Genomic DNA, 27,832 nt, shown 5'->3' on the forward strand with positions numbered 1-27,832 from the left:
CGTCGTTAGGAGTGTTCAGACACCTTTGTAGCCTGCCCAGCATTAAAGTCTGATGTTAGTTCCGCCACAGTTCGCCGCCTGTCCAACCTACGTCGTCCGACATGTGTACACCCCACGGCGTCTGGACGCAGTTTCACCTTGGTTTCGCCACGTATTGCAGACACTCACCGAGACAATCCTCGAGCGCCCGACAAGTGGTGCAGTTTCCGAAATGCCCGATCCGAGCCTCCTGGCCATCACAGTCTGCCCTCTGTCGAACTCAGACAGACTGCGCACCTTCCCCATTCTACACATGGACAGCACGCTCCCTCATACTACGAGCATCGTGCGTGAGTCTGACTAGCAGCCATTTCTCGCCGTGTGAAGCTGCTATCGCCTGGGCGGATGTATATCGATAGTAAGTTGTTGGTGGCAATGTTCTGGCTGATCAGTGAATAAAAACATGTAATGTCCAAGAATACAGACGATACTTGTCATTAGATTCTGTACCAAACGTATAGCGATGATGGCAGCTATGAGGCAGTCAAAGAGGAAATCAGTTTTCTTAGTTTTACAATATCAGAAACACGCATGCGAAGCACTTGTGCGTGAATACACAACAGCGGCAAGCATCAGTGTCAAACCAAAAACGCTTCAAAGAATTATTATTAGTGCACAAGAACCCCAATACTTGACATAATAAGTTTACTCCTGACATGAAGGAATTCTGCAAAAGGACACAGTGTGAGGGAGCAACTGCATACATTTAAAGGGATTAAAAGTCAGTATAAATTTGTTGACTTAATAAACCACGGAATAATGTAGATATAGAGGTAAAAACTGACATCGCATCATCCCCAGTCTGGCTGATAAACACCTGCTGGAACGTACGATGTTTATGCAGGATGGCGCTCCACCCCATATTGTTAGACGCGTGAAAGATCTCTTGCGCGCGGCGTTTGGTGATGATCGTGTGCTCAGCCGCCACTTTCGTCTTGCTTGGCCTCCCACGTCGCCAGACCTCAGTCCGTGCGATTATTGGCTTTGGGGTTAGCTGAAGTCGCAAGTGTATTGTGATCGCCAGACATCCCTAGGGATGCTGAAAGACAACATCCGACGCCAATGCCTCACCATATCTCCGGACATGCTTTGCAGTGCTGTTCACAACATTATTCCTCGACTACAACTATTGTTGAGGAATGATGGTGGACGTATTGAGCATTTCCTCTAAAGAACATCATCTTTGCTTTGTCTTACTTTGTTATGCTAATTATTTCTATTCTGATCAGATGAAGCGCCATCTGTCGTACATTTTCAACATTTGTATTTTTTTGGTTCTAATAAAACACCATGTCATTCCAAGCATGTCTGTCAATTTGTACCTCTCTATCTACATTATACCGTGATTTATTCAGTTTTCAAATTTATACTGGATTTTTGATCACCTGATAATCTTTTGCATTGACAGTTGCTGAAGCGCAGCCACGTTCAAAATCTTAAAACCTCTGTCCGTCCAGGTATCCAAAGCTGCATCTAAGTATATGGACAATAAGCTGAAAATAGTAGAAACAACGTTTAAAACTAAACATAAGTCGAATTATGTGAAATCTTACGTCAATATAAAACAATGGACCAAATTGCCATCCAGTAAGAAGAAATCAGTGCAGCAAATCATATCTTACAGCACCATGGAACTCCATAACAAAAAAAAGACATTTTAAATATAGAAGCATACTCTTCACACCTTTTCTAAGGAAATTAAAGAACAGTTTAATTATCAAATCCATACTATCTGGAATGGTATAAATGAATGGATTCGTAATCATAGATCTGAAATCTTGGCTAAACATCAAAAGAAATTGTCAAAATTTAAAAGTAGAGACGGGTAAATAACAGCGTTACAGTTTCTGTAGATACTGGTACACTATAACTACTCAGTTAAAAATGGTGTTGATTTGACCAGCAAAATAAAAATAATAAATCGTACACCCGAAATTAGGTTGGTCTCTTCTGACATAGAAGTCTTTACACTAGTTTCAGCATTATCGAGAAGAATTTATTACAGTACAAAAAATTAACTAATGTACAAATTACCGAGCTTATTAATTTGTTGCAGGTGGTACTTAAATATAATTATTTCACATTCAGTGGTAAATGTTGCGTACAATCATATGGCCTAGCGATGGGTAGCCCTCTTTCCGAAATCCTAGCTGACATTTTCATTAATTCTTTGGGAATTGCTTTCTTCAAGTCTAACTCAGAATTACAAAGAAAAATACGCTTTTATGCTCTTTATGTAGAAGATATAATTATTGCCTTTCATGGAAATGACCGAGAATTACGACAGTTGTTCAGTACGTTCAATAGTTTTTACGTGGAAGAATGCTTTACAAAAGAAACGCAGAGTAAAAACGAGGAGCTTTACTTCCTCGATACTAAAATATCTGTAGCAGATAACAGCATAAAGCTAAATATTTTCCATAAGCCAAGTTATTCATATAGTATTATCCCATATGATTCTGCTCATCCAGTAGCACAAAAATTACTATTTTTCATTCCGCTATTAATCGTGCTGCAACAATGCCTCTTTTTTCTAGTAACCTACAAAATGAACTTAATGTGATACAATCAATTGTTACCAATAACGGATATAAGCAAGATGTAACAGATCGTATCCTCAGCTAAAAAAAACCCTACTAAATTTTTTTTTACGTCTACAAAGTAACAGATCCATGTACATTAAACAGGACAAAAAGAAATTCATTTCCTTCCCGTTTTTAGGCAATGTGTACTATAGGATTAAATGCCTTTTGGTGAACACACATAAATGCAAGGTAATTTTTTCTACTAATAACATCCTAAAGGAACGTGTTGTACATACTGTCAAAAATGCTGAGGATCAGTTCTCAAATTCAGGCATTTACAACATGATCTGCAGCAGTTGTCTCAGTTACTCTATTGGACGAATTGGTAGAACAATTATGGTCGGCTACAAAGAGCATATGTTACGAAAGAAAGGTGGTAATGTACACAATTCCACGTTTGCAGAACATTTATTTATTGCTGGTAATACTCTGAAGAAGTCAAAGGATACTGTAATCTTTCACAACGAAAGATCACATTAATGGGAAGAGCCCGAAATTTGAGAGAAAAACAGTGGCTGCATACTAAATGATCAACTTCAGCTCGCAAGTTGACATTTCCTGAAAGGACTTAAGCCTCTGCTTCTGGCCGAGTAGCCAAGTTTATCACTCGATGCTGGCCTCTGCGCGGTGTTTGTATTCCTCAAAATTCTATGTATTAAGAATGCGGCTTTTAATTTATTTTTCAATGAGCACTTCGTCATCCACAGTTGAGTGGCTATTCAAGATTTTATTAATGAGCCACTGCAGATCCATCTCCTTCTTTTTACTATTTTTAGCGACATTTATTCTGCCTATAACATCGCGATTTCTAGGTGTATATACACTGCTTAGTGTGGCTTCGTTTATTCATTATTTTACTGGGCATTTTATAGCACCCGGCGCATGTCACCAGCTCTGTACGTGGCATACTTACGCTCCATAGAATCCGATGCCACCTTTTTCCCTAGGTTTTTAATTGTCACATATATTCAAATCTGTCAAGGGACAAACTACATGTTGAAACTTCCTGGCAGATTAAAACTGTGTGCGAGACCGAGACTCGAACTCGGGACATTTGCCTTTCGCGGACAAGTGCTCTACCATTGGTAGTGCCGGACCGAGACTCGAACTCAGGATCTTTGCCTTTCGCGGGCAACTGCTCTACCACTTGGTAGAGCACTTGGTAGAGCACTTGCCTGTGAAAGGCAAAGGTCCCGAGTTCGAGTCTCGGTCCCGCATACAGTTTTAATCTGCCAGGAAGTTTCATATCAGCGCACATTCCGCTGCAGAGCGAAAACCTCATTCTGGAAACTACATGTTGTTAGATCCATTGTCAAATGTGTGTTATTTTAAAAAGTATTAAGGAAAGGCTCAACAATACAGAGTTACCACTTTTGAATAACGTATTTCAAATGGTGATTATGTGGATTACACGTACGTATACTACACAGTCAACGTCTCCCACATCGGATGTAGATAATATATGATCCTGTGTGAAAATGGTTCACTAAAACCATTTGTAAACATTTCCTGTAATTTTGTTTATTATAATGATACCATATCTCTTCTACAAACAGTGTCGTAATATTTGTTAATAAGTGCAATACTTTCCGAAGAAGATAAGTTTTAAAACTGTCGAAACCATGGTCAAAGTTTAACAAGGGGAGAGGCAGAGAAAGCAGTAATTAGAGCAAAAAAAAAAATACTAAGTGGGACTTGAAATGCGAAAAAATTAGTAACTGCACATGGAATTCAAAGACCAAAAAGGGATGGAAGATGATAAATCAGCTAAGAACAAATGACAGAAACAGTATAAATTTACCACTGATAAGTCTAAGTAGATGAAAGACATGACACGAAAAACTTTTTAAAGAAGATCCCTTGCAGCCAACGATCATGAGACAGAAATACAGGAGATAACAACAGTGGAAGTACCTGATACAGCTAAGCAAATCAAAAATGTCAAAGCACCAGGAACTGAGACTGTATATCTGAAGTTGCTGATGGCCTGGACAATCGTGTTACCTGAAAAACTCGAATAGCTATTCAAACTATATCTCATAAGGAATGCCTAAAATGCTAGGACGCAGAAGCCCAATAATGTTAACGGTATTCGACGCCCTATGTATTGTCTATACTGGAACCACAATATCGGGTGCTAATGCCAAGAGGTAGGAGAGCTGGAGGTATCCAATGGTGAGCTCAGCATTAGGCTACGGAGCATAGTTGAATGGTTTAGTCGACGAATAACTCACAATATTGCTATAGTGCTACTGGTGTTATACAACGCAGATCAGTGGCACGATACAGAAAACAAACATTACATTATATCTACAACAGTTGCTTAAGTCAACATTTCGTCAGAAAGGAACCCAAGGAATTTCGCAGAGTGGGAAAGAAACGGCAGATGAAATATTAGCGTTTCTGCAAGACGATTCAGTGGAATGTGTGGTGTCGTATAAGTTCACTGGGTGGAAAGTGTGCATGAGCACTACAATGATGGCGATAGGTGGTTAACAAGTGGAAGTGATATTGAAACATGTGTCGACCCATGTAGTTCATCTCCATTGTCAGACAGGAAGAAACAAATCCTGTCTCCATGAAGCATAGTAAGGGACAACGGTTGCCAAGAAGAGGATAGTAAACATAAACTGTTGTGAACAGATTTTGAATATGTCCACAGCAATAGGACCGTGTAGTGCATAAGAAAAAGTATGGATATTCAAGGGAGGACAAGGCACACTTGTTAAAAAAAACTGGTGTTTGCAAAGAATACACTTCACAAGATGTTATGCACGCAAAATCACATGCGACATAAATTACAGTGATTTCAAGAAAAGCAGTGGATGCTTGCATAATTTCAAACAGTGCTACAGAATTGGAAGACGTAAGAAAACGAAATTTCTGATAAAGGGTCAACTTGAATATGCACTGCAAACTATGGAATCGGCCCGAAAACTTGTAGATGAGATAAGCAAATTGATCCCATCGATGAGTAATGAATTTGTGATCAACTCTGAACTATCAGGACTTGAAGAGGAAATACATATGAGAGCAATCAGAGGTACCAAGAGAGTTGTACGAGGGTGGTTTGAGAAATTCTCAGAAAGGAATAGAACAAAAGTACTTACATCACTAAACTTTTTTATTTTTCGATGTAGTCTCCTTGAAGATTAATACACTTGGTCCAACGATGTTCCAGTGCTTTGATCCCATCTCGAAAATGAGTTTCCTCCAGGCCTGCAAAATAGTTGTCAACTCCGTCTATCAATTTTTCGTTTGAAGTGAACCTTCGTCCACCAAGAAAAATTTTCAGTTTTTGGAAGAGATGGACGTATGACAGAGCAATATCAGGTTAATAAGGCGGGTGTGGCAATAATTCGTGTAATTTTGCCATGGCGACGGCACATGGTTTTGGTCCAGAGTCAAACGTCACAGCACCCATCTTGCAGCTAATTTGTTCATTTCTATTCTTCATTTCTAATTCTAATGTGATAGACCCTTTCAGATGGCATGTGGCAAGTGTGAGCAATTTCATGCACTTGCAACTGGCGATCCTCCATGACCATTTTGTGCACTTTTGCAATGATTTCTGGAGTAGACACGTCTTGGCCGATCACTGCGCGGACCATCATCTAAGCTCTCCCTACCAAATTTAAATTCATTTTTCCACTTGGCAACAGTTGAACATGAAGGAGCAGAGTCCCCCAGTGTATTCCGGAAATCGCCATAAATGTCCTTTGTTTTCATACCTTTCATTACGAAGTACTTAGTCACTGCTCGAATCTCGATGTTTGCCATCTTCGCAAATCACTACGCGGGAACAACAACAGAGCCATGTCACCGCCACAGCTCTCTTCCACGAGTGGCACGTGTTTACAGGAACAGTCCAATGAATATCACGTGAACAACTCTTTCTGCTAACGCTGACCTCTCATGGTGATTCCGAGAACTTTTCAAACCACTCTTGTAAGCACTGACCTCTCGTGGTGATTCCGAGAACTTTCCAAACCACCCTCGTATTAATGCCTTACCGCATTCGTATACAATTATGTCGATTGTTAATATGGATGGTAAACTGGCTGGAAAGTTGTTTTCTGTGCTGCGAGACGTTGGAGGTGTTCTGGCTCCTATGACTCTTTCTCGTGTGGGTGATCTTGCAGGGGCAGGACGGAATATTTGCGTCACTGCAATCAAAGTGGGAAAACGCACGTAAGAAAACAACTGTGGTGTGAGCACTGATTTTGGCCAATAACTGGTAAAAATAACTTGTTTTTGCTTGGTTCCTGGTCTGTGTATAAAAAAAATCATATTCCTTTAAGGCAAATTATCGCTCCTGGAAAGTGTGTGGCGTTGCAATTCATAATACATGGTGTGAGCATGGGGTTGATCTGCTATTCTGTTTTTCTGCGCAACGGATTAATCTGAGATGTACCCTTTACACTGTGGCTCCTGCAAGATGCAATTTCCACCCCCACACTACTACAGAAGTCAGACAGACGCTCCTAACATTCTAAAGAGAAATGCGTGAAAAACTTTCAGCTATAAATACTGTATCATCTGGAGTCGTCCGCTGTAAGGAAATGACACAAAAACCGACAAAATTTCTTACGTAACTAGTGGGATACATGTAAGAAAAACATGGAACTAGCGAAAATAATTATTTATTTTGCAAAAATTCTGAGAAATCACAATGGGACTTTTAGTTATGAATTGAACAAGTTATATTCTGGTTCTTTTCGGAATGTGAACTTACCTCTCAACGATAGGATTCGCTAATGAAATTTCTATACAGAGTTTAAGATTGTCGTTGACTTGGCAGAATGGCTGAGAGGCGCGCCTACTCAACTTGAATCATTATCCTTTAGAATGTTGCTAAGTACAGTCGAGGCTGTCGCGTGTGGAATGCAGTGAAGTGTACTGTTGTGGAGGAAATATGGGGCTCGCAATAGCTGTAGCGCCGCTCGCTGCTGACAAATAAGATAACTTTCGTTCTGTCTGGATTGACCTTCGCCAATCAAGCTCTCCCTACGCATTGATTAAGTCAAGGATTCCTATTCACCCCTAGTCTAACTATTGGCGTGGTACACCGGTCAGATAACCAGTCCATTGCGATGCCACTCAAAAATTCGCTCGCAGGCGTTTAACTGTAACTCTGTCCATTCACACCGCACAATAAGTGTGTCGGCCAACACAGTGAACAATGCTTAATCGCAAGGACTCAATATAGAGTCGCCTTTGATTCGCTCTCGACAGAGTTGCTCTCCCAGTGAAGTACTGAGTGATCTTTCGAGTACATGTAAGAGCACACACACTCTCGTTACGTGTTCTCGCTCCAAGAGTGACAACGGAACAACTCCTCTCCACGCCAGACGTGAAGGGGTATATCTCTCGGTGTCTTCCATTATTCCTTCAGCTCAAGGCGTCAGAAATATCGTCTGTCAATTAGCATTGCTCTTCTAAAACGGGAGACTAACGTTTCGTTTAAGGCGACCAATCCAGAAACTTGTACCTTTGGTTTGGCGTTTGGCGTTTGCTATCTCCCTGTGAAAATCTCTGAAACTGCGTGCTATGTATAAAGAATGCGTATGTTGGACGCTCCCACACAATGTAACGGAATTTGCTTTTAAGCTGAACACGGGTTAGTTCTCCCTTTCACTTGGGCAAACGCTGTAAGCTCCACGGGTAGCCGAGGTTGACTCGTCCTCTGAAGGGACCGGCCTCCCGGTGTGTGGTCTGCCTCTCTCGAACTAAAAGCTCCTGTGACCGTCGTTTCTGCAATGTATGTGTGCACGCCAGCCTCGAGTATTTCAAACTCGGTGCGCACTTGTTATTTGCCTATCGTTTACATGAATTCAACAACATCGACTTTATCTTATTGAGCTCAGGTTAGAACGAAGCATCTTGATGTGCGGAATATGATTGTGAGGGCAGAATATGTAAGCAATTCAGCCTCTGGATGTTTGTTTTGTCCGCGCCTGTAAGACAATTATCACATTATCGGCAGCTACGCCTTAAAGGATAGGCAGTGTCATGATAAGCTCAACGACAGACTGTTTCATTTCGGTTGAATGCCATCACATTTAATCAGTTCTCATTGCCGTCTTACACCAATAAGATTATATACGCATTCCTTAAGGGTAGATACCTAGCTGAACAATCTGCGCGGTCTGTAAATCCCAGGGAGTTCTCCTTCGATCTTGATGGTGCGAACCGTTTGTGATGTCTATGGCGCCATTTTTCATTCGGTATTGATTTTGTCTTTTCCTGTCATAGTTGTTAAGGTTAGTTAGGTTCGGTTTAAGTTCCGAATCAGCCTTACTAATGGTTGAACTTGCGGCCTCACACTCAAGGGATTACATTTTAGCGGAGAGGAAAAATGTGTCGAGTTTAAAGAAGAGTTCACCGCAGATATATTTAGAAAGCGGAGCAAGGATGAGTGAACAAATTATCGAGGCATTGCAGCTCTCAGTTCCATATCAAGACTGTGTTCATAATGTAAGTAGGTTTTTATGTTGGTAATGCCACATAGAGCTCTATATGAAAATCACTGACACTGCTGTGTGAAGGCTGTAGTTGGCTTGAATTGTTGGAGTATATGCTATTGTAGTGTTGGGCAGTTGGCTGTTAACAGCGCGTAGCGTTGTGCATTTGGAGGTGAGCCGCCAGCAGTGGTGGATGTGGGGAGAGAGATGGCGGAGTTTTTAGAGCGGATGGTCTGGACGTGTGTCCATCAGAGACAGTAAATTTGTAAGACTGGATGTCATGAACTGCTATATGTATTATGACTTTTGAACACTATTAAGGTAAATACATTGTTTGTTACCTATCAAAATTTGTCGCTTGGTAACTATGCCTATCAGTTGTTAGTGCCTTCAGTAGTTAGAATTTTTTATTTAGCTGGCAGTATTGGCGCTCACTGTATTGCAGTAGTTCGAGTAACGAAGATTTTTGTGAGGTAAGTGATTCGTGTATGGTATAGGTTAATGGTAGTCAGGGCCATTCTTTTGTAGGGATTATTGAAAATCAGATTGCGTTATTCTAAAAATATTATGTATCAGTTTAGTGTTGATCAGAATAGGTTCACTTTTGCTCAGCTGTTTGAAAATCAAATAGCGTAAGAGTTTTTATCAGCACAGTAATTCATAAATTTTTCGAAGGGGACGTTTCATTATAATAGTAGTGATTCTTTTCGTAGACTGAGCATGTTGCCGGCGTGTTGCAGTGGTGGCGAAGGAGGCGCGGGCGGCGTCGGCGAGCGAGCGCCCGCCGGACCCCGAGCAGCACCCGTCGTGGCGCCTGCTGGAGCACGCCCGCTGCGGCCTCAGCGCCGCCGACCGCATCATCGGCGGCAAGAACGCCGCGCTCGGCGCCTACCCGTGGATCGCTCGCGTCGGATACGTCAGTACGCCCTCCCCGCTCGCCAGCAAATACCAGGCCCCCGGTCAGTCAACAGCGTGCCCCGTTGCCTAGCACGGGCCCTCTTTCGCCTCTGTGCCGCGTCCAGCCGACACCACCTAGACTACGGGCCTGCGCGCACACTTGTGACGTCACATACTGATGGCCGGGTCTGTGCAACACCGACTCAAAGGAAGGCCTCGGCGCTTGTTCGTGACGTCACGTCAGCTAGGCACGGCGAACGCCAGGTCTGTTGCAGGCACACTCATAATGGTGGTGTCTCCCTCTCTGACACAGGGAAATGTGACACTATTGGCGGTAGTTGACCAACACGCATTGTTCTGAAAGATTTCTGCAATCAATTAATTGTGCAATTCATTACACTTCTTAACAAATAGAGTACTCCTGAACTTAAATTTCCACCTGTTTTAAGGACTGACATACAAAAACAACTTCATGGTCCAGCAGCAACAGAATTCGTACTTCTTTACCTTATTTTAAATCTGAGGAAGTTACGTTTGTAATGGGTTGCTTTTACAAGAAACTGTGAAAGTATTGGTGCTCTTCTTTAGGTATCTTTGTTGACTATGGGGTGAGGAGCACTGAATGTTAATGAAATATCTTGCGTTTGTACACATTGGGGGAGGGGGTGGGGGACTGAAGAAGAAGCAAACGAGAGATACTTGTTTTATCAAATAATTTTTTTTTTATCTTATAAAGTTTCTCCTTTCATTTGCAAGAGAGGAATATTTATCTTTTCTAACTTGCATGTTAACATTTAAGCTCAGCAGTATTTTCGATGTATGAAGCCATTTTGTTTCCTGTTTAGAATTCCTTTCTTTGAAAACGACTGTAACTTAATGACAGGCAACAGTTGGACATTTACAAATGTAAATTAGTTCACATTTCCAGTGACGATGTCAAACGAAAATAAATAAATAAACAAAAGAAACGAGTTAATTGTAAGGGGGTTGGGGTAAGTTTCGATAACAAAATAGATCAAGTAAATATAGTCACTTGAATGTAAAATTTCCGAAGCTTGCAATGGGTCCAAGCATCTTCTCATATTGATCTACGTTTGTTTTGACAAGATTCAGTAATACTGAACTGTGCTCTTCATTTGTAGCTTTACGATACTAAGAAAATCTTTCATCTATTTTGCTGCAGAATTCAAAACAATACCGAACATTTTGTCCAAAAATAAGAGATTTATAGTGATAAGCACGCCCAGGCGTTTCTGCCTGCAACAGACCTGGCGTTCGCCGTGCCTAGCTGACGTGACGTCACCAACAAGCGCCGAGGCCTTCCTGTCCGTCGGTGTTGGTCTGTATCCCAACGCTCCTGTTAAGCTATACCACCTTTACGGGTTTTAGAGCTCAGACCGCATAGGGATTCTACTGCTTTCCTCTTCTACACGGCCTCGTAATGAAAGTATGGAAATTTATATAATTGCGTAAAGTAAATGAACAAAACTGCCCAATGATATTTCAAGACGTAAAATTATTTTGACGATTTGCTTTAAATACGCGTTTCTAGGCTCGAATACAGCCTGTAATTTTAAATTCTTTTACCTCAGAAGCTATGTTTTCTTGCAGCAAAAAAATGGCAATATGCAATAACAAGCAGACGTTTTCGGTTTTAAATAAAGCAGCAGAAACTCCTACAGAATTTAAGAATTTGTTTCCCTGGTTTCGTAAATTTTCCTCTCCACTTCAAAATTTGCTGACCTCACACGAAACTCAAGTCATTCGACGAAACTGAGCACTTCCTGACGCAATGTTTAATACCGGATGATCAAAAAGTCAGTATAAATATGAAAACTGAATAAATCACGGTATAATGTAGATAGAGAGGTACAAATTGACACACATGCTTGGAATGACATGGAGTTTTATTAGAAACAAAAAATACAAACGTTCAAAAAATATCCGACAGATGGCGCTGCATCTGATCAGAATAGCAATAATTAGCATAACAACGTAAGACAGAGCAAAGATAATGTTCTTTACAGGAAATGCTCAATATGTCCACCATCATTCCTCAACAATAGCTGTAGCCGAGGAATAATGTTGTGAACAGCACTGTAAAGCACGTCCAGAGTTACGGTGAGGCATTGCAGTCGGATGTTGTCTTTCATCTAGAGATGTCGGTCGATCACGATACACTAGCGACTTCTGGTAACCCCAAAGCCAATAATCGCACGGACTGAGGTCTGGGGACCTGGGAGGCCAAGCATAACGAAAGTCGCGACTGAGGACACGATCATCACCAAACGACGCGCGCAAGAGATCTTTCACACGTCTAGCAATATGGGGTGTTTTTTTGTGGTTCTAATGAAACCCGATGTCATTCCAAGCATATGTGCCAATTTTTACCTCTCTATCTACATTAATCCGTGGTTTATTAAATTTTCAAATTTATACTGACTTTTTGATCACCCGGTAAATCAAAAAACCCAAAAAAAAGATTTCATATCCCTGTTTCTCCAGAAATTTAGAACCTTAAACATGAAAAGATTGTTTCTCCTACATCCTTGACTGAAATTAGTGTCACAGAGTGCTGTTAATTTAATCACAATGCACTTACATCGAAATTCTGCTTTCTATACTGGTTAATATGTAAGGCACTGAATTCATTAAAGCAATTTTCTAAGGTAGTTTACTCAAATTGAAATTATTTCCGAATAGGTGTATATGTAAAAGTAAACAAAATCATTCTGTAGCTCTTCCAAATAAAAGTACTGGAAACTCAATAACCTGGTAGGAATGATAAGGAATACTAAATATTTTCGAGCCACACTAATTAACACAACTATTCTGTGTGACAGTAGTTGCTTCGAATTCACCTCGAAGCAATGGTCCAGAATTAAGAAAAAAATTATACTGGTACATGATACATAACATACACTTAAAAACAATTCGCGAATGCAGTGCAATGGAAACAAATAACATGCTATAAATTTTTTGTCATTTACTTACCCTTGAATGATGCGTAGACACAAATTCCTGTCTCCAAATAGCTGCGATCCAGCGATTTGTCAACTTTACACATTTGGAAAATCGAAACATGTGCACTTTTATGCCTTTTTGGGATTTATAATTTCCCTGGCAAAAGGGAAAGCAACACTTCTATCCTATTCTTCGAAGAATTGTAGGCGAATACTCTATGAAATATATATTTCTTTCGCGTGGCACACACTTTCAACACAACATACACGCCAACAGGACTGCCGACTACAGATAAGATGGCCAACAGTTTGTGACGTCACGTGCCCATATGGCCGCTGTGCGTAGGCCTTGTATCTAGAAGGCTTTGGTCCAGCACGCGCTGTCCACGTCTCCCACAGTGTGTCCACATTGCGTCTCGTCCGCATCCTGCCCAGCACGCAAATAGTAATCTGTAGCGACTCACGATCGCATCATTGATTGCTTCTAACGCAAATGTCTGTGTAGCGAAAGTGTCAACGAGCTGTAAGTGTAATTTTAAACCTCTCGCACAGTGAGCTACTCAAAATGAACTAGTTTGTGGCGCGATTTGACAACGAGTCCATTGGGAGTCACTGCTTGTAGATATCCATTTATTAAAATATGTCTTTTTGAGATTTTTGTAACAACATTTCCCTGTTCTTAAATTTATAAAAAAAAAATTCCATATCACATATGTTAAAAAATACGCATAGAAAACATACAATTTATTCCAACGAAACGTTGTGCTAAAATTTTAAAGCATCGGTCACAAACTTTCGAAGATTTGCGATTAGGAACAATTACAGTTTCTATATAAGCTGAAACGTAGATGTTCGTTTCTTCAAAATCTCAAATCTCCAAAAATTCTTCATGTATTGCTTTGAAATTTTAAAAAAACATTGGATTCGAAAACTCAGCTGTTCTGGAGCACCATCTGGTATACATTAGTAATATGGTAAACGTTATAAAAATGTAAATGCTGCTTTGTTCAAAGTCTTTACTCTCTGAAAGTTCTTGATCGATTGCTTTGAAATGTGACAAAGACATATTATAAGTAATGGATTAAAACTTTAAAAGGAACTACACTAGAGACTTCTTTAAGAATTTAAAAGAAGTTTTAACAGGATAAAGATAAAAATGGAAAAATGGTTTTAAGCAATAAAGAGAACTGTCAAATTTTAGCTGAATGCTTTGAAAATCCAAAAATTGTGAAGAGCCTAGTGACAGATTTCAATTTCAAAAATCACAACATGAAAATCTACCATCGGAATCACCTACAGTAGAAGAAACAGAAAACATTATCAAAGCATTGAAGAATAAGAAAGCACCAGGAGAGGATGGGATGGAAACAGAAATGTGGAAACTAGGGGGCTTATCTGCATGGCAGAATATTCACAAAGTAATTAAAGACATTTGGACAAAAGGAATCATATCCAGTCACTGGAAACAAGCATTGATCCATCCTCTCTGCAAAAAAGGAGATAAGACAGACACCAACAACTGCAGGGGTATGTCATTGTTACCAGTAACATAAAAAATACTGTCTAAAGCACGTTTAAATAAAATAGAGGAACAAGCAGGATAGAACAGATTCTTAATTTAAAAACAATTTTGAGAGTGAAAGCTATACAAAATAAAAATACAGCAGTTACTTTCGTAGACTTCAAGAAGGCCTATGACTCAGTTGACAGAAAAACACTATTCCAGAAATCAGGGATAGACGAAAATACCAGAAGACTTGTTGAACAAATGCTCACAGGTACAACATCAAGGATTAAGTTTCAAGGCGAAATTTCTTAACCATTCAAAATCAAAACAGGAGTTCGACAAAGAGATTGACTGTCCTAAATTCTCTTTAACTTGGTTTTAGATCAAATAGTAAAAACATGTGAAAGCACATTAAAAAGCAGAGGCACAAAGGGTAAAAGCATGGGCCAAGGAACGAACAAATTTGAAGTGAAATGTTCAGCCTTTGCGGATGATGTGGTATTGATAACTGGAAACCAACAGACGCTTGTTACGCTTGATGTGTAATACGAGATTTGCTGAAAAGACTGTGCTAAAAATACCCTTGAAAAAACTGAGTATGTAGAACACAAACATAATACTGTAAAGTTTATGAAAACAAAGTACTGAAAAAGTAAAAGAGTTGATAAATTCAAATACCTTGGGGAGTGGATCCAAGCCAATGGACTGGATAACACAACAAATAAAGAAAGAATAAAAAGCATATAATTTAACACAAAACTACTACAATAAGAATTCAATATCCATACAAGCGAATATTAGACATTATAATTCAGGTATTAGAACACAAGCAGCATATGGATTAGAGTGCGTAACATTGGATAAGAAAGGCGAATTAAGGGAGCTACAAAAAAAAAAAAAAAGAGATAGAAAAATACTAAGAAAAATTTTAAGTCCTGAGAAAAACACTGAAAATACGTGGATTAAAAGGAGAAATGAAGATTTATACGAAAATACAGAAAAGATCACAGATACAATGAGGAAGAGACGGCTAAAATTTTATGGACATTTAAAAAGAATGTAAGAAACACGGATTACAAAGAAAATTTTTAATTACGTTAGTAAGCTGAAAAAACTGTAAAAACGGTAAAGAAAGATGCCTACAAAATAGATGTTACAGAAGAAATAATACGTGACAGGCATCACATCAGGCCACTGACAGAAAACGCAAACTATGTAGAAGATGAGCCAAAACCTCGATCCAAGAGAGTGTGGACAGATGAGCAGAGACGAGCAATTGGAGAGAAAATCAAGAAGTACTGGGAAGAACAGAAGAACAAGAAACACCATAAGTCTTAAGTTGTATGCGGTCCAAAGCTGGCGAAATTCATAAATAAAAAGTATACATTTATTTATATATACAGGGTGTTACAAAAAGGTACGGCCAAACTTTCAGGAAACATTCCTCACACACAAAGAAAGAAAATATGTTATGTGGACATGTGTCCGGAAACGCTTACTTTCCATGTTAGAGCTCATTTTATTACTTCTCTTCAAATCACATCAATCATGGAATGGAAAGACACAGCAACAGAACGTACCAGCGTCACTTCAAACACTTTGTTACAGGAAATGTTCAAAATGTCCTCCGTTACCGAGGATACATGCATCCACCCTCCGTCGCATGGAATCCCTGATGCTCTGATGCAGCCCTGGAGAATGGCGTATTGTATCACAGCCGTCCACAATACGAGCACGAAGAATCTCTACATTTGGTACCGGGGTTGCGTAGACAAGAGCTTTCAAATGCCCCCATAAAGGAAAGTCAAGAGGATTGAGGTCAGGAGAGCGTGAAGGCCATGGAATTGGTCCGCCTCTACCAATCCATCGGTCACCGAATCTGTTGTTGAGAAGCGTAAAAACACTTCGACTGAAATATGTAGGAGCTCCATCGTTCATGAACCACTTGTTGTGTTGTACTTGTAAAGGCACATGTTCTAGCAGCACAGGTAGAGTATCCCGTATGAAATCATGATAACGTGCTCCACTGAGCGTAGGTGGAAGAACATGGGGCCCAATCAAGACATCACCAACAATGCCTGCCCAAACGGTCACAGAAAATCTGTGTTGATGACGTAATTGCACAATTGCGTGCGGATTCTCGTCAGCCCACACATGTTGATTGTGAAAATTTACAATTTTATCACGTTGAAATGAAGTCTCATCCGTAAAGAGAACATTTGCACTGAAATGAGGATTGACACATTGTTGGATGAACCATTTGCAGAAGTGTACCCGTGGAGGCCAATCAGCTGCTGACAGTGCCTGCACACGCTGTGGTGGTGGTGGTTAGTGTTTAACGTCCCGTCGACAACGAGGTCATTAGAGACGGAGCACAAGCTCGGGTTAGGGAAGGATTGCGAAGGAAATCGGCCGTACCCTTTCAAAGGAACCATCCCGGCATTTGCCTGAAGCGATTTAGGGAAATCACGGAAAATCTAAATCAGGATGGCCGGAGACGGGATTGAACAGTCGTCCTCCCGAATGCGAGTCCAATGTGCTAACCACTGCGCCACCTCGCTCGGTGCAACACGCTGTACATGGTACGGAAACGACTGGTTCTCCCGTAGCAATCTCCATACAGTGACGTGGGCAACGTTACCTTGTACAGCAGCAACTTCTCTGACGCTGACATTAGGGTTATCGTCAACTGCACGAAGAATTGCCTCGTCCATTGCAGGTGTCCTCGTCGTTCTAGGTCTTCCCCAGTCGCGAGTAATAGGCTGGAATGTTCCGTGGTCCCTAAGACGCCGATCAATTGCTTCGAACGTCTTCTGTCGGGACACCTTCGTTCTGGAAATCTGTCTCGATACACACGTACCACGCCACGGCTATTGCCCCATGCTAATCCATACATCAAATGGGCATCTGCCAACTCCGCATTTGTAAACATTGCACTGACTGCAAAACCACGTTCGTGATGAACACTAACCTGTTGATGATACGTACTGATGTGCTTGATGCTAGTACTGTAGAGCAATGAGTCGCATGTCAACACAAGCACCGAAGTCAACATTACCTTCCTTCAATTGGGCCAAGTGGCGGTGAATCGAGGAAGTACAGTACATACTGACGAAACTAAAATGAGCTCTAACATGGAAATTAAGCGTTTCCGGACACATGTCCACGTATCATCTTTTCTTTATTTGTTTGTGAGGAATGTTTCCTGAAAGTTTGGCCGTACCTTTTTGAAACACCCTGTATAATATGTAAAAGGAGAACATAGTTACCAAAAATCACAAAATATACCTTTTCGATTTACTTAAATTCTTACACGTTATTGTACTGTATGTTCCGACACATACAGAATATACAGTTTTTAATATATAAATACATATATAAAATAGTGAAAGGGTATTAGCAAATAGAAAAGTTGTATTAATGGCATATTGGTTTATGATTAGAATACTACTACTACTACTACTACTACTACTACTTCTACTACTACTACAGAATCCGATTTTGCAGTAACAGTAAACAAGGCTCAAAGTCAGAGGGGAAGAGAGATGGACAAATGAGGTGGAGAGAAAATGGACATGGAAACCGGGAAGTAGGAGATGGACAGAGAGGAGAGAGAAATGGAAGATAGACAGACAAAGGGGGAAGGAGATGATGGACTAGGAGAGAGGGAGCAGGAGTAGATGGAGAGAGAGGGGGAGCAGGAGGAGCAGATATACAAAGAAAGGGAGAGGGGGAGATGGACAGACGTAGGGGATAGAAAGAGATCAGGACGCACGTCTAATTCCCATACGTATTATAAATGTGCACTTTCTCTTTTCTTTCTTTTCCATTTAAGAAGCTGAGCCGTAGCAAAGTGTGGCCGGATACACCTAGTATATGTATAGGTATTTTCTCCGAGCTCTCATACTTCAGTTGCAGTTTCTGTCCGTTCTGAGTAGCGATGTGTGCAGAATTGCGTTGCCAGCTAGTCGGTAAGCAGAGAGCAATTTGGATCGGCTGCGGTTTTCTGTTCCTTTTGGGTAGCTCCTGGTGTTGAAACCTTTACCCTTGTGTACTCTGTGTCCTTGCCTATGTGATGTTTGACTGCAAATAACTCCGAGCTTATGTGTGTTCTGCAATGCATGTTAGAGTAATGACGTGTACTTGCTGTCTCGTAACTGCTGTTGTCCTTAATATTACTGTCCAAAAAATCTCTGTCGAAACACCCTCTGGAACGAACCCATTCTAAAGTCAATTTTAACGTGTTTCTGGTAATCGTTCATAGAGGAGCCGACGCCAGCTGTTCGTATCGCAACTTTTATTATTACATCAGAAGTGGTTAAAATGGCTCTGAGCACTATGCGACTTAACTTCTGAGGTCATCAGTCGCCGCCAGCCGGTGTGCCCGAGCGGTTCTAGGCGCTTCAGTCTGGAACACGCGACCGCTACGGTCGCAGGTTCGAATCCTGCCTCGGGCATGGATGTGTGTGATATACTTAGGTAGTTAGGTTTAAGTAGTTCTAAGTTCTAGGGGACTGATGACCTCAGATGTTGAGTCCCATAGTGCTTAGAGCCATTTGAACCATTTTTTCATCAGTCGCCTAGAACTTAGAACTAATTAAACCTAACTAACCTAAGGACATCACACACATCCATGCCCGAGACAGGATTCGAACCTGCGACCGTATCGGTCGCTCGGCTCCAGACTGCAGCGCCTAGAACCGCATGGCCACTCCGGCCGGCCTTATTACATCACACGGCTGCGATCTACAACAAAAGGATGCACTTTCTTCACACTTGAACGTAAGCAGAAGAGATAAAAATCGGTCATCATTCAAGTAAGGACAGACCTATCAACAGATGAGAGTGCTTGCGGCTATTATAGCACAACTTATATTTCAATATAATCGTAAAATTACTGCGTCCGCTGTGGAGTACATTTTGCACGTTTTCGTACTCTCTCGGAAAGATTTTTCGGATTAATATGAGCGTCAAAAATGTATCAGCAATTTTACAGAACTCACAAGTATCGTCATGTAGAATCCTGAATCAAGTGCCAGTTACCGAACATAGTCACTTACAAAAGTAACTCTTCACTCAAATGCACGTTTATTTATCAAACAGATGGGACTGAATTTCTTCCTTCAGCACTGAGTGTTCTTTTTACTATAAAAAAGAATATTCTAGCAAATTCGTATATTCCGTAAATAAAATGGTCCCAAACCTTCCGCAAATCACAAATGTTTAACAATAAAAAACAGAAGAAGGTAGGGATCAAAGCTGTGATCCGCACATCGCCAGCCAGCGACTGTTGTTATTACACGAAGGGGAACGTCCCAGGATGACGGAATATAAAAAATGTTAAAATGTGTGTGAATTCCTAAGGGACCAAACTGCTGAGGTCGTCGGTTCCTAGACTTACACGCTGCTTAAGCTAACTTATGCTAAGAACAACACACACGGCACGGAATATAAAGAAGAATGCAAGTATAGACACTATTTGGCTACTTTCAGAATTGGATTTTCGCTATCGAAAGGCGTGATTATACCTTCAGACTCTCTCAGAGGAAGGCATGTACTCTGACAACTGTCACAAAATATTTTCAGATTTTTGGTTGACATCATAAAGATTCCACCTAAGTAACTGTGATAAATCTAGCACTTTATAACCTAGAATTTCCTTCATCCTCAATACAAAATAGAGAAGCGCAGCAACATTCCATACGGGAGAATAACGATTCAGACACACTGTGGCTGGTGCCAGCATTGTTAAGCCAATAATACCGGAGAATCTCGGCTGAGGAGCAGTGTATATTGTGGGTCCTGATGCCAGTAATAGCTTTGACTTCATGTCAATAAACAGTCTTGACTAGTTGGCTATAGTAAGTATTCTGTGCTTTTCTACTGTATTTGTGTCGTACATAAGTGTGCAGAGTGCATCATTCATTATCGTTTGTTGGGTTGTAAAATGTGTTGTTCTTATTTATAGATATTATATGAAGTTACTTATATCAATATGATGAAATATCTTCCCACGACCCGATAAAAGTTCTAATTTTTCGAGGCGTAATTGCTGGATGTCAGAGAGTATCATATGTATTATTTCCAAAATGGACGTCCCTTTTTCTTAACACATACTAACCGTAAAGAGTTGAATGCAGTATCATTAGCGAGGTTTTTCAACTGTCTTCTGACGTTAAATATCCATTTTACACTAAAACTTAGTATTAATGGAAAATTTCAAGATAAACACTTTTAACTGTAATAGGCGAAAGTGCCTCATGGATGACGAGCTTCATTTTTCATAGTTTACGGATCTAATTTATTAATCACGAATATGAGACTCATTTTTTGTATTATCTTATTACAAATACCATTTTATTTGTTTCAGAGTACTTATTAACTGGATAATTTATATACAACAATGCCGTAGATAACAGTGACCATGTAACGTTACGCGTATTTTGTATTTCTCTGTACTTTATTAACTCGCAATTCTAGCCAATGCATAGACCGTTTGACTGCATGATCGCAGCTACAGGTTATTGCTTGCAGCCAGTTAGCTGCATTGCATGAAAGCAGACCCGCTGCTGCTCGACCCCATGTCTACATCGACCTATTCTTTTTAAACAAAGCCGTGCATAGCCCAAGTACCTAAAATACGAGTAACCACAAGTAAAGACGCAGGTGGTTTGCTCGTATGGGATGTTGTTTCGGAAGAGCAACTAAACTAGCACATAACCGTTAGATGCCGTCGCAACCACTGCGGTAGTCCATTATCTCTGGCCGCCGTGCAAGCTGACTTCTCTAAACGAATATACTTTCCAAAACGACAAAAATATTTTTCGTTGTCGCCTTGGGCTGCGATTTACCTACTGAGGTTTCGGTCTCACGTGCTTATTGTAATTACAAATATTTGTCGACTGTAAGTCATAGGCTATGTAGCCCTACTGACAGTCCTTAAACTCTGCCCGTCATACATTCCGGTAGAAACACCCCGAATGCGAAACACATTTTTGGACACGTGGAAATGTACATACATGGATGTATCATAAATTCGTGATTACTAGTTCACCTCATTCGGTTCAGTTTTAAAGATGTTTTCATTCTCACAGCTACCCTTATCCTAACAACTACACTTATTCCAAATACTGCCATTATGTAAAACCAAAGAAGTGCGAAAGATTCGCATGGCATCCCTGATTTCAAAGAAATACGTTTCTGACAGATGGCAGTTCTCTTTGTCGAATTCATTTATATTTAGCTACTATAGACATTAATCGACAACAATGCAAATGTGGTTGGAGCTGTGTACTGTCATTCCATTTAATTCCTAGCGTAAACTTTGCAACTAGGGTATGTAAATGCTCTATGTTCTGAGATTGCTAGTGATAACAGCTTTGTAGACAAATCTAGGAAAATATACATATCACAAAACCAAATCTGATCATGACATGCATCATCTTGTGTTAAATGCTGAAACCTGTGGATAAAAATTCTATTAAATCTGAGTACAGGAGGTAATAAATCAGTCAAAAATTGAGTATTTTAAGAGACTGCTCAAAGACATGAACTGGATAGATGTTTACAATACTTATGACTCAAATAGAAAATACAAAGCATCGATTAATAAAGTTGTTTCCTCTTTTGAAAACTGTTTTCCGCTAAAGGTAACTGGAATCAAATAGAAGTCTAAAAATAAACCAAGGATTACACAAGGAATAAAGATATCATATGGGACAAAAAAGAGCATGTATCTACTGTCTAGGAACAGCTCTGATGTTAGCATTGTAATGCATTACAAAGAATACTGTAAAATATTGAAATAAGTATTCGAGAAATCAAAGCATCATTACTATGAGAAAAAGATAATTACATCTAGCAACAAAATAAAAATTGTATGTGATATAGTGAAGACAGAGACAGATGGGGCCAAAAAGGAAGAGGATCAGCTAGCTCTAAAAGTAAATGAGACGTTGGTAACAAGTGCATGCAGTGTTGCAAACCTCTTTAACAAGTACCTTGTTTATCAGGTTCGTCGTCTAAGGCATCTTTTAGTGCCTAGCGCCTCGTCTGCCACCGGTGGAGACATCCCCAAAGGCTATGAAGACGTATTTGTTTGATTTTGTAGCTGAAAACAGCTCAGAAAACCAAGCTCTTTACACGTAACCGCGTAAAGGTCGTGTCCTGGCAGCATCCAGCCGCTGACGAAGATCGCAGAGTCGCGCCCTCATGTGTAAAGGTGCGATCCAGTGCGGCAGCTTGTGACGACAAAAAGTCCTATTGGACAGGAGCACGATTGTCGCCATACGGCCTGCGTCGTCACAGCGGCCGCATTGGAATCACTCCTTTACAGAGTTTATACTGATGAAGAGTTCATACACTATTTTTACTGCTGAAGAGTTCGTATACAATTCGTTTGATTTCAGTCCTCCTCCTTTTTTGTTAAAATCATTTGTGTATTTTTTAATTTCTGTGGCACTTCTCTACATCATAGCATAGTAATTATCGGTCGTTGAGAAAACTATAGTGTCAGGTAATCGAATTTGGTGGTTGCCACGTCCCAGTGCACGATTTATCTGTGTTACCCAGACGACAATTGCTCTTGTGTCTTTTGAGCCAGGTGTTGATGCTTTTCTCAGTAGTTGCTACGTACACTTGAATGCACGTGCATTAGGTTTCGTATATTCTTGCCGTAAATGGCGACTGGCGTTAAGTCTGTTGAAGAGTTAAAATATTCACCCACCTTTCTTGTTGCTTTAAACACTGTTTCTCGGAACTCTGCTGACGGAATCTGCGACAATTTTTACGAAAGGGAATACTTACAATTCACGCTTTAGCTAGTTGATTTTGCCCAGAAACTTCAAATCTTCTAGGATGTATTGCCCTATTTACCTCCACGTCAGCGTAGTCATTTATTCTCAAACAATCTTCGTCCTAGTACATTTTCTTTTAGCACGGTCCACCAACGTCTTAGTCACTCCTCTTTTCTGCTCGGTATGACGTCAGGAATATTTGTGAAGGTGTCTGTCAATGAGAGTGAGTGAGCTTCTTGTAGACCTGTGCCAGTACCCTACAAACTGATATGCGAGTACCTGCCTCAGCTACCAGTTCGTACTCACAGCAGCTCCGTGAACTGGCTCCACACTTCTTCTGGAACATCTCGTCTCAAGATGGTCGTGTAGGCTGAAACTGGTTACGCAATTAAACGTAAATAGCTTATAGTGATCTGGAGTGATTTCGTTGTTAAAATATAGGGAGGATGCTGGAAAATCTCCCCGCCAAAATGTTTGAGTTTCTCCTTCGTTCGTTTCGCAGTATGGGGTACCGCATCGTTGCGAGGGAAAATCAGTCCTGTGGTAAACATCCCCCGCCGCTTGTTTTGGATTGACCTTCGGAGTTTCATAAGTCTCTCAAGGTTTCTCACGTGTTACTCTCACGAAATCGGTTGTCAAACTTTTCTTGCAATAGGAAGTAATAATACCATCATTTTGCGGTTTTAGAGTGTCTGCTTCAGTTTTTTTTTTTTTTTTTTGAGATTTCTGAAGGAATGAGTGTCCATTTACGTTGTAGACTGTTCCTTAGTTTCAGATTTCGGGTAATGTACACATGTCCCATCCCAAGGCACGATTCTGTTCAGAAATTCCTACCTCCTCTTCATGGTAGCGCTGAAGGAATCTTAAGGTCGAACTCAGTTTTGAGAACGTCAGTTGGACATATTGGGACACACCATGCACTAAACTTATTGTAATCTAACATCTCCGTGACAGGGAGGCTAGGCCTTGAAATCTGGAGTACACTTTCAGAAAGCACGAGAATGGAGAACAGACAATAACACTCAAAATTTCGTCAACACATTGCTCATCAAGCATATCCGAATGTTTCCTCGATCACTTTCATCACATACGTATGTGCAATCAGCCTAGAATTTTCTGCACTACTCCCTCACAAAAGAATCACCATATACTATCGTCGTATACATGATACAATGAACAATGAATCTCGACGATATTGACTCATTCTGCCTGAAGGAAGTGAATGACGGAAAGTTCCTCGCAAGTGGCAGAAGACAATATAACACCGACTATTTCGCGATGCAGGCTTTAGGTCACTTGAAGTCAACTGCCACGCCGTTTCGTAAGTCGTATTTTACAACTGGGCACGTGAGAATGCTTTGTTTGCAAGATCGATTACTTAATATAATGTGTTACATTGTACTTCTCGCACTTGTAATCCAAGCATGTTCATATGCTGTCTTTCAAAACAATTTATACCCTGAGAACAATTAGGGCCAAAGCACATTGTCATCAATTTTGAGGTTTTAGCATGCATGCATGCTACTGAAATTTGTTGATCTTTGGCGAACCAGTTTTGTCTAAATATCTAACCCTACACTGTGTATATGAGCAATCACGAAAAGCTGTCTCACCAATTTCTCGGATATTTAGTTCTATAAGTGCCCAATGCACAAAACATAATTTTGTTGCTCTGCGTTGCTCATTTGTTATCTAGGGTTGGCAACATAATTTAGTGTATCATATATGTAGCAGTAATACCCATATCAAAAAAGTTTTGCATCATCGCGGTTCCCAGAACACCTGAAGAAAAACGTTGACTCTGGATATTGTATCACAGACACAGTCCCTTTGACTGTTCAGAGATCTCACTAAACCTGCCCAAAGATGTAAACAACCATGCATGAGCAGCGCCTAGTAGACGGAGGGGGTCCGACAGCCGATCAGTTCCAGTCATTCCACCAGGTAGGAGGTACACGGCTCGTGTAGTCTGTAGTTGAACTATGCCTAGACGGTCAATACCGCGTTTCCATCGCGTCCGCATTGTTACTTCGTGCGAGGAAGGGCTCTCAACGAGGGAAGTGTCCAGGCGTCTCGGAGTGAACCAAAGCGATGTTGTTCGGACATGGAGGAGATACAGAGAGGCAAGAACTGTCAATGACATTCCTCGCTCAGACTGCCGAAGGGCTAATAATGCAGCGAGTGACCGCTACCCACGGATTATGGCTCGGAGGAACCCTGACAGCAACGCCACCATGTTGAATAATGCTTTTCGTGCTACGACTCAAACTGTGGGGAGTAGGTTACATGATGCACAACTTCACTCCTGACATCTATGGTGAGGTCCATCTTTGCAACCACGATACCATGCACCATGGTACAGATGGGCTCAACAACATGCCGAATGGACCAGTTAGGATTGGCATCATGTTCTCTTCACTGATGAGTGACGCATACGCATTCAACCAGACAATCGTCGGAGACGTGTTCGGAGGCAACCCCGTCAGGCTGAATGCCTTAGACACACTGTCCATCGAGTGCTGCATGGCGTAGGTTCCCTGCTGTTTTGGGGTGGCATTATGTGGGGCCGGCGTACGCCCCTGGGGGTGATGGAAAGCGCCGGAACAGCCGTACGATACGTGAATGCCAGCCTCCGACCGATTGTGTAACCATATCGGCAGCATCTTGGTGAGGTATTCGCCTTCATTCGCGGCCCCGTCGTGCACATCTTGTGAATGACTTCCTTCAGGATAAGGACATCGCTCGACTAGAGTGGCTGCATTTCCTCCAGACATGATGGCTACCGGAAATGCCTGGGATAGATTGAAAAATGCTGTTTATGGAAATTTGTGGTAATATCTTGTGGGACCAAACTGCTGAGGTCATCGGTTCCTAGACTTACACACTACTTAATCTAACTTAAACTAACTTACGCTAAGAAGAAGACACGCACCCATGCCCAAGGGAGGACTCAAACTTCCGATGGGAGGGGCCGCGTAATCAGTTGTGTGACGCCTCAAACCACAAGGCCACTCTGCGGGGCTGTGCGTAATGAAAACGATGATAACAAAGACTATGTCGTGTTTGAATAGGTATTATTAGCGTGTTTGATGAATTTAGTATCTATTGTTGATGTAGTGATTCTAATTTCAAACTAATTAAAAATTTTTACAACTCTCAAAAGACACTATAGTCACTAGCCTATACATGGAATTTTTGTGAATTAACATTAATAATAAAAATAATGCTAAAAATTAGTTAATATTTTATAGTATAAAGTGTGTATATTTTTTGTAGGAAACATAGGACGTCAAGACTTGGTTAAAAAACGATTCAGAACTATGCGACTGATGGTTTGCATATAGAGGGTCACTCCAAAAGAAATACACACTATTTTTTAAAGCCATCTTTTATTCTCCATGCTTGAAAGTTTTACAGTGTGTAGATACATCCTTTAGGAACAATATTTTCATTTCTCCACATAATTTCCATCCCTCTCAACTGTCTTACGCCATCTTGAAACCAGCGCCCATATACCAGCACAGTAAAATTCTGGACCAGCCTGTTGGAGCCACTGTTTGGCAGCGTACACAAGTAAGCCATCAGCTTCAAACCTTGTTCCATGAAGAGAGTCTTTCAGTTTCCCAAAGATATGATAGTTACATGGAGCCAGGTCAGGACAGTAAGGTGGGTGTTTCAGTGTTGTCCATCCAAGTTTTGTGATCGCTTCCATGGTATTTTGACTGACATGTGGCCGTGCATTGTCGTGCAACAGCAAAAGTCCTGCTTTTTCCGATGTAGTCGAACATGACTCAGTCGAGCTTGATGTTTCTTCAGTGTTGTCACATATGCATCAGAGTTTATGGTGGTTTCACTTGGCATGATGTCCACAAGCAAGAGTCCTTCTGAATCGAAAAACACCATAGCCATAACTTTTCCAGGAGCAGGTGTGGTTTTGATTTTTTTTTTTTTTCCTTGGGTGAATTTGCATGATGCCACTCCATTGATTGCCTCTTCGTCTCTGATGAAAAATTATGGATCCATGTTTCATCACCTTTCACAATTCTCGCAAGAAACTCATCTCCACTATTCTCGTACTGTTCCAAAAGTTCGCTGCATACCGTTTTTCTTGTTTGTTTGTGAGCCACTGTGAACATCCTAGGAACCCACCTGGCACAAACCTTTTTTAACGCCAACACTTTCAGTATTCTGAAAACACTTCCTTCCCCTATCCCAATGTAGAGTGACAATTCGTTCACTGTGATCCATCTGTCAGCAGTCCCCAATTCGTTAACTCTCTGCACATTATCTGGAGTGTGTGCAGTGCAAGGCCTGTCGCTGCGAGGACAATCCTCAATATTCCCATGCTCGCTTTCATCGCGTAACCTGCTTGCCCACCGACTAACTGTACTGCGATCGACAGCAGTATCTCCATACACCTTTTTCAACCTCTTGTGGATGTTTCCCAGTGCCTCATTTTCACAGCACAGGAATTCTATGACAGCACGTTGCATCTGACGAACGTCAAGTGTAGCAGCCATCTTGAAGACCTGCTGTGACAGCGCCACTCACGGGAACAGGTTGAACTAAGTTTGAAAACAAG

At 40.9% G+C, this 27,832-nt stretch overlaps 1 protein-coding gene across 2 annotated transcripts in view; it reads left to right on the plus strand.

Annotated features, from left to right (window-relative positions):
* Positions 1 to 27,832, plus strand: part of LOC126336639 (spaetzle-processing enzyme-like) — a 183,168-nt gene that overhangs the window by 103,492 nt on the left and 51,844 nt on the right. For both annotated transcript variants that reach the window (XM_050000598.1, XM_050000683.1), the window contains one exon: positions 9,829 to 10,047. In XM_050000598.1, coding sequence (XP_049856555.1) covers positions 9,829 to 10,047 — 219 coding nt within the window. The remainder of the gene's footprint in view (positions 1 to 9,828; positions 10,048 to 27,832) is intronic.

Source organism: Schistocerca gregaria, chromosome 1 (assembly GCF_023897955.1).
Source record: "Schistocerca gregaria isolate iqSchGreg1 chromosome 1, iqSchGreg1.2, whole genome shotgun sequence".
In the NCBI taxonomy this organism is placed as follows: Eukaryota; Metazoa; Arthropoda; class Insecta; order Orthoptera; family Acrididae; genus Schistocerca; species Schistocerca gregaria.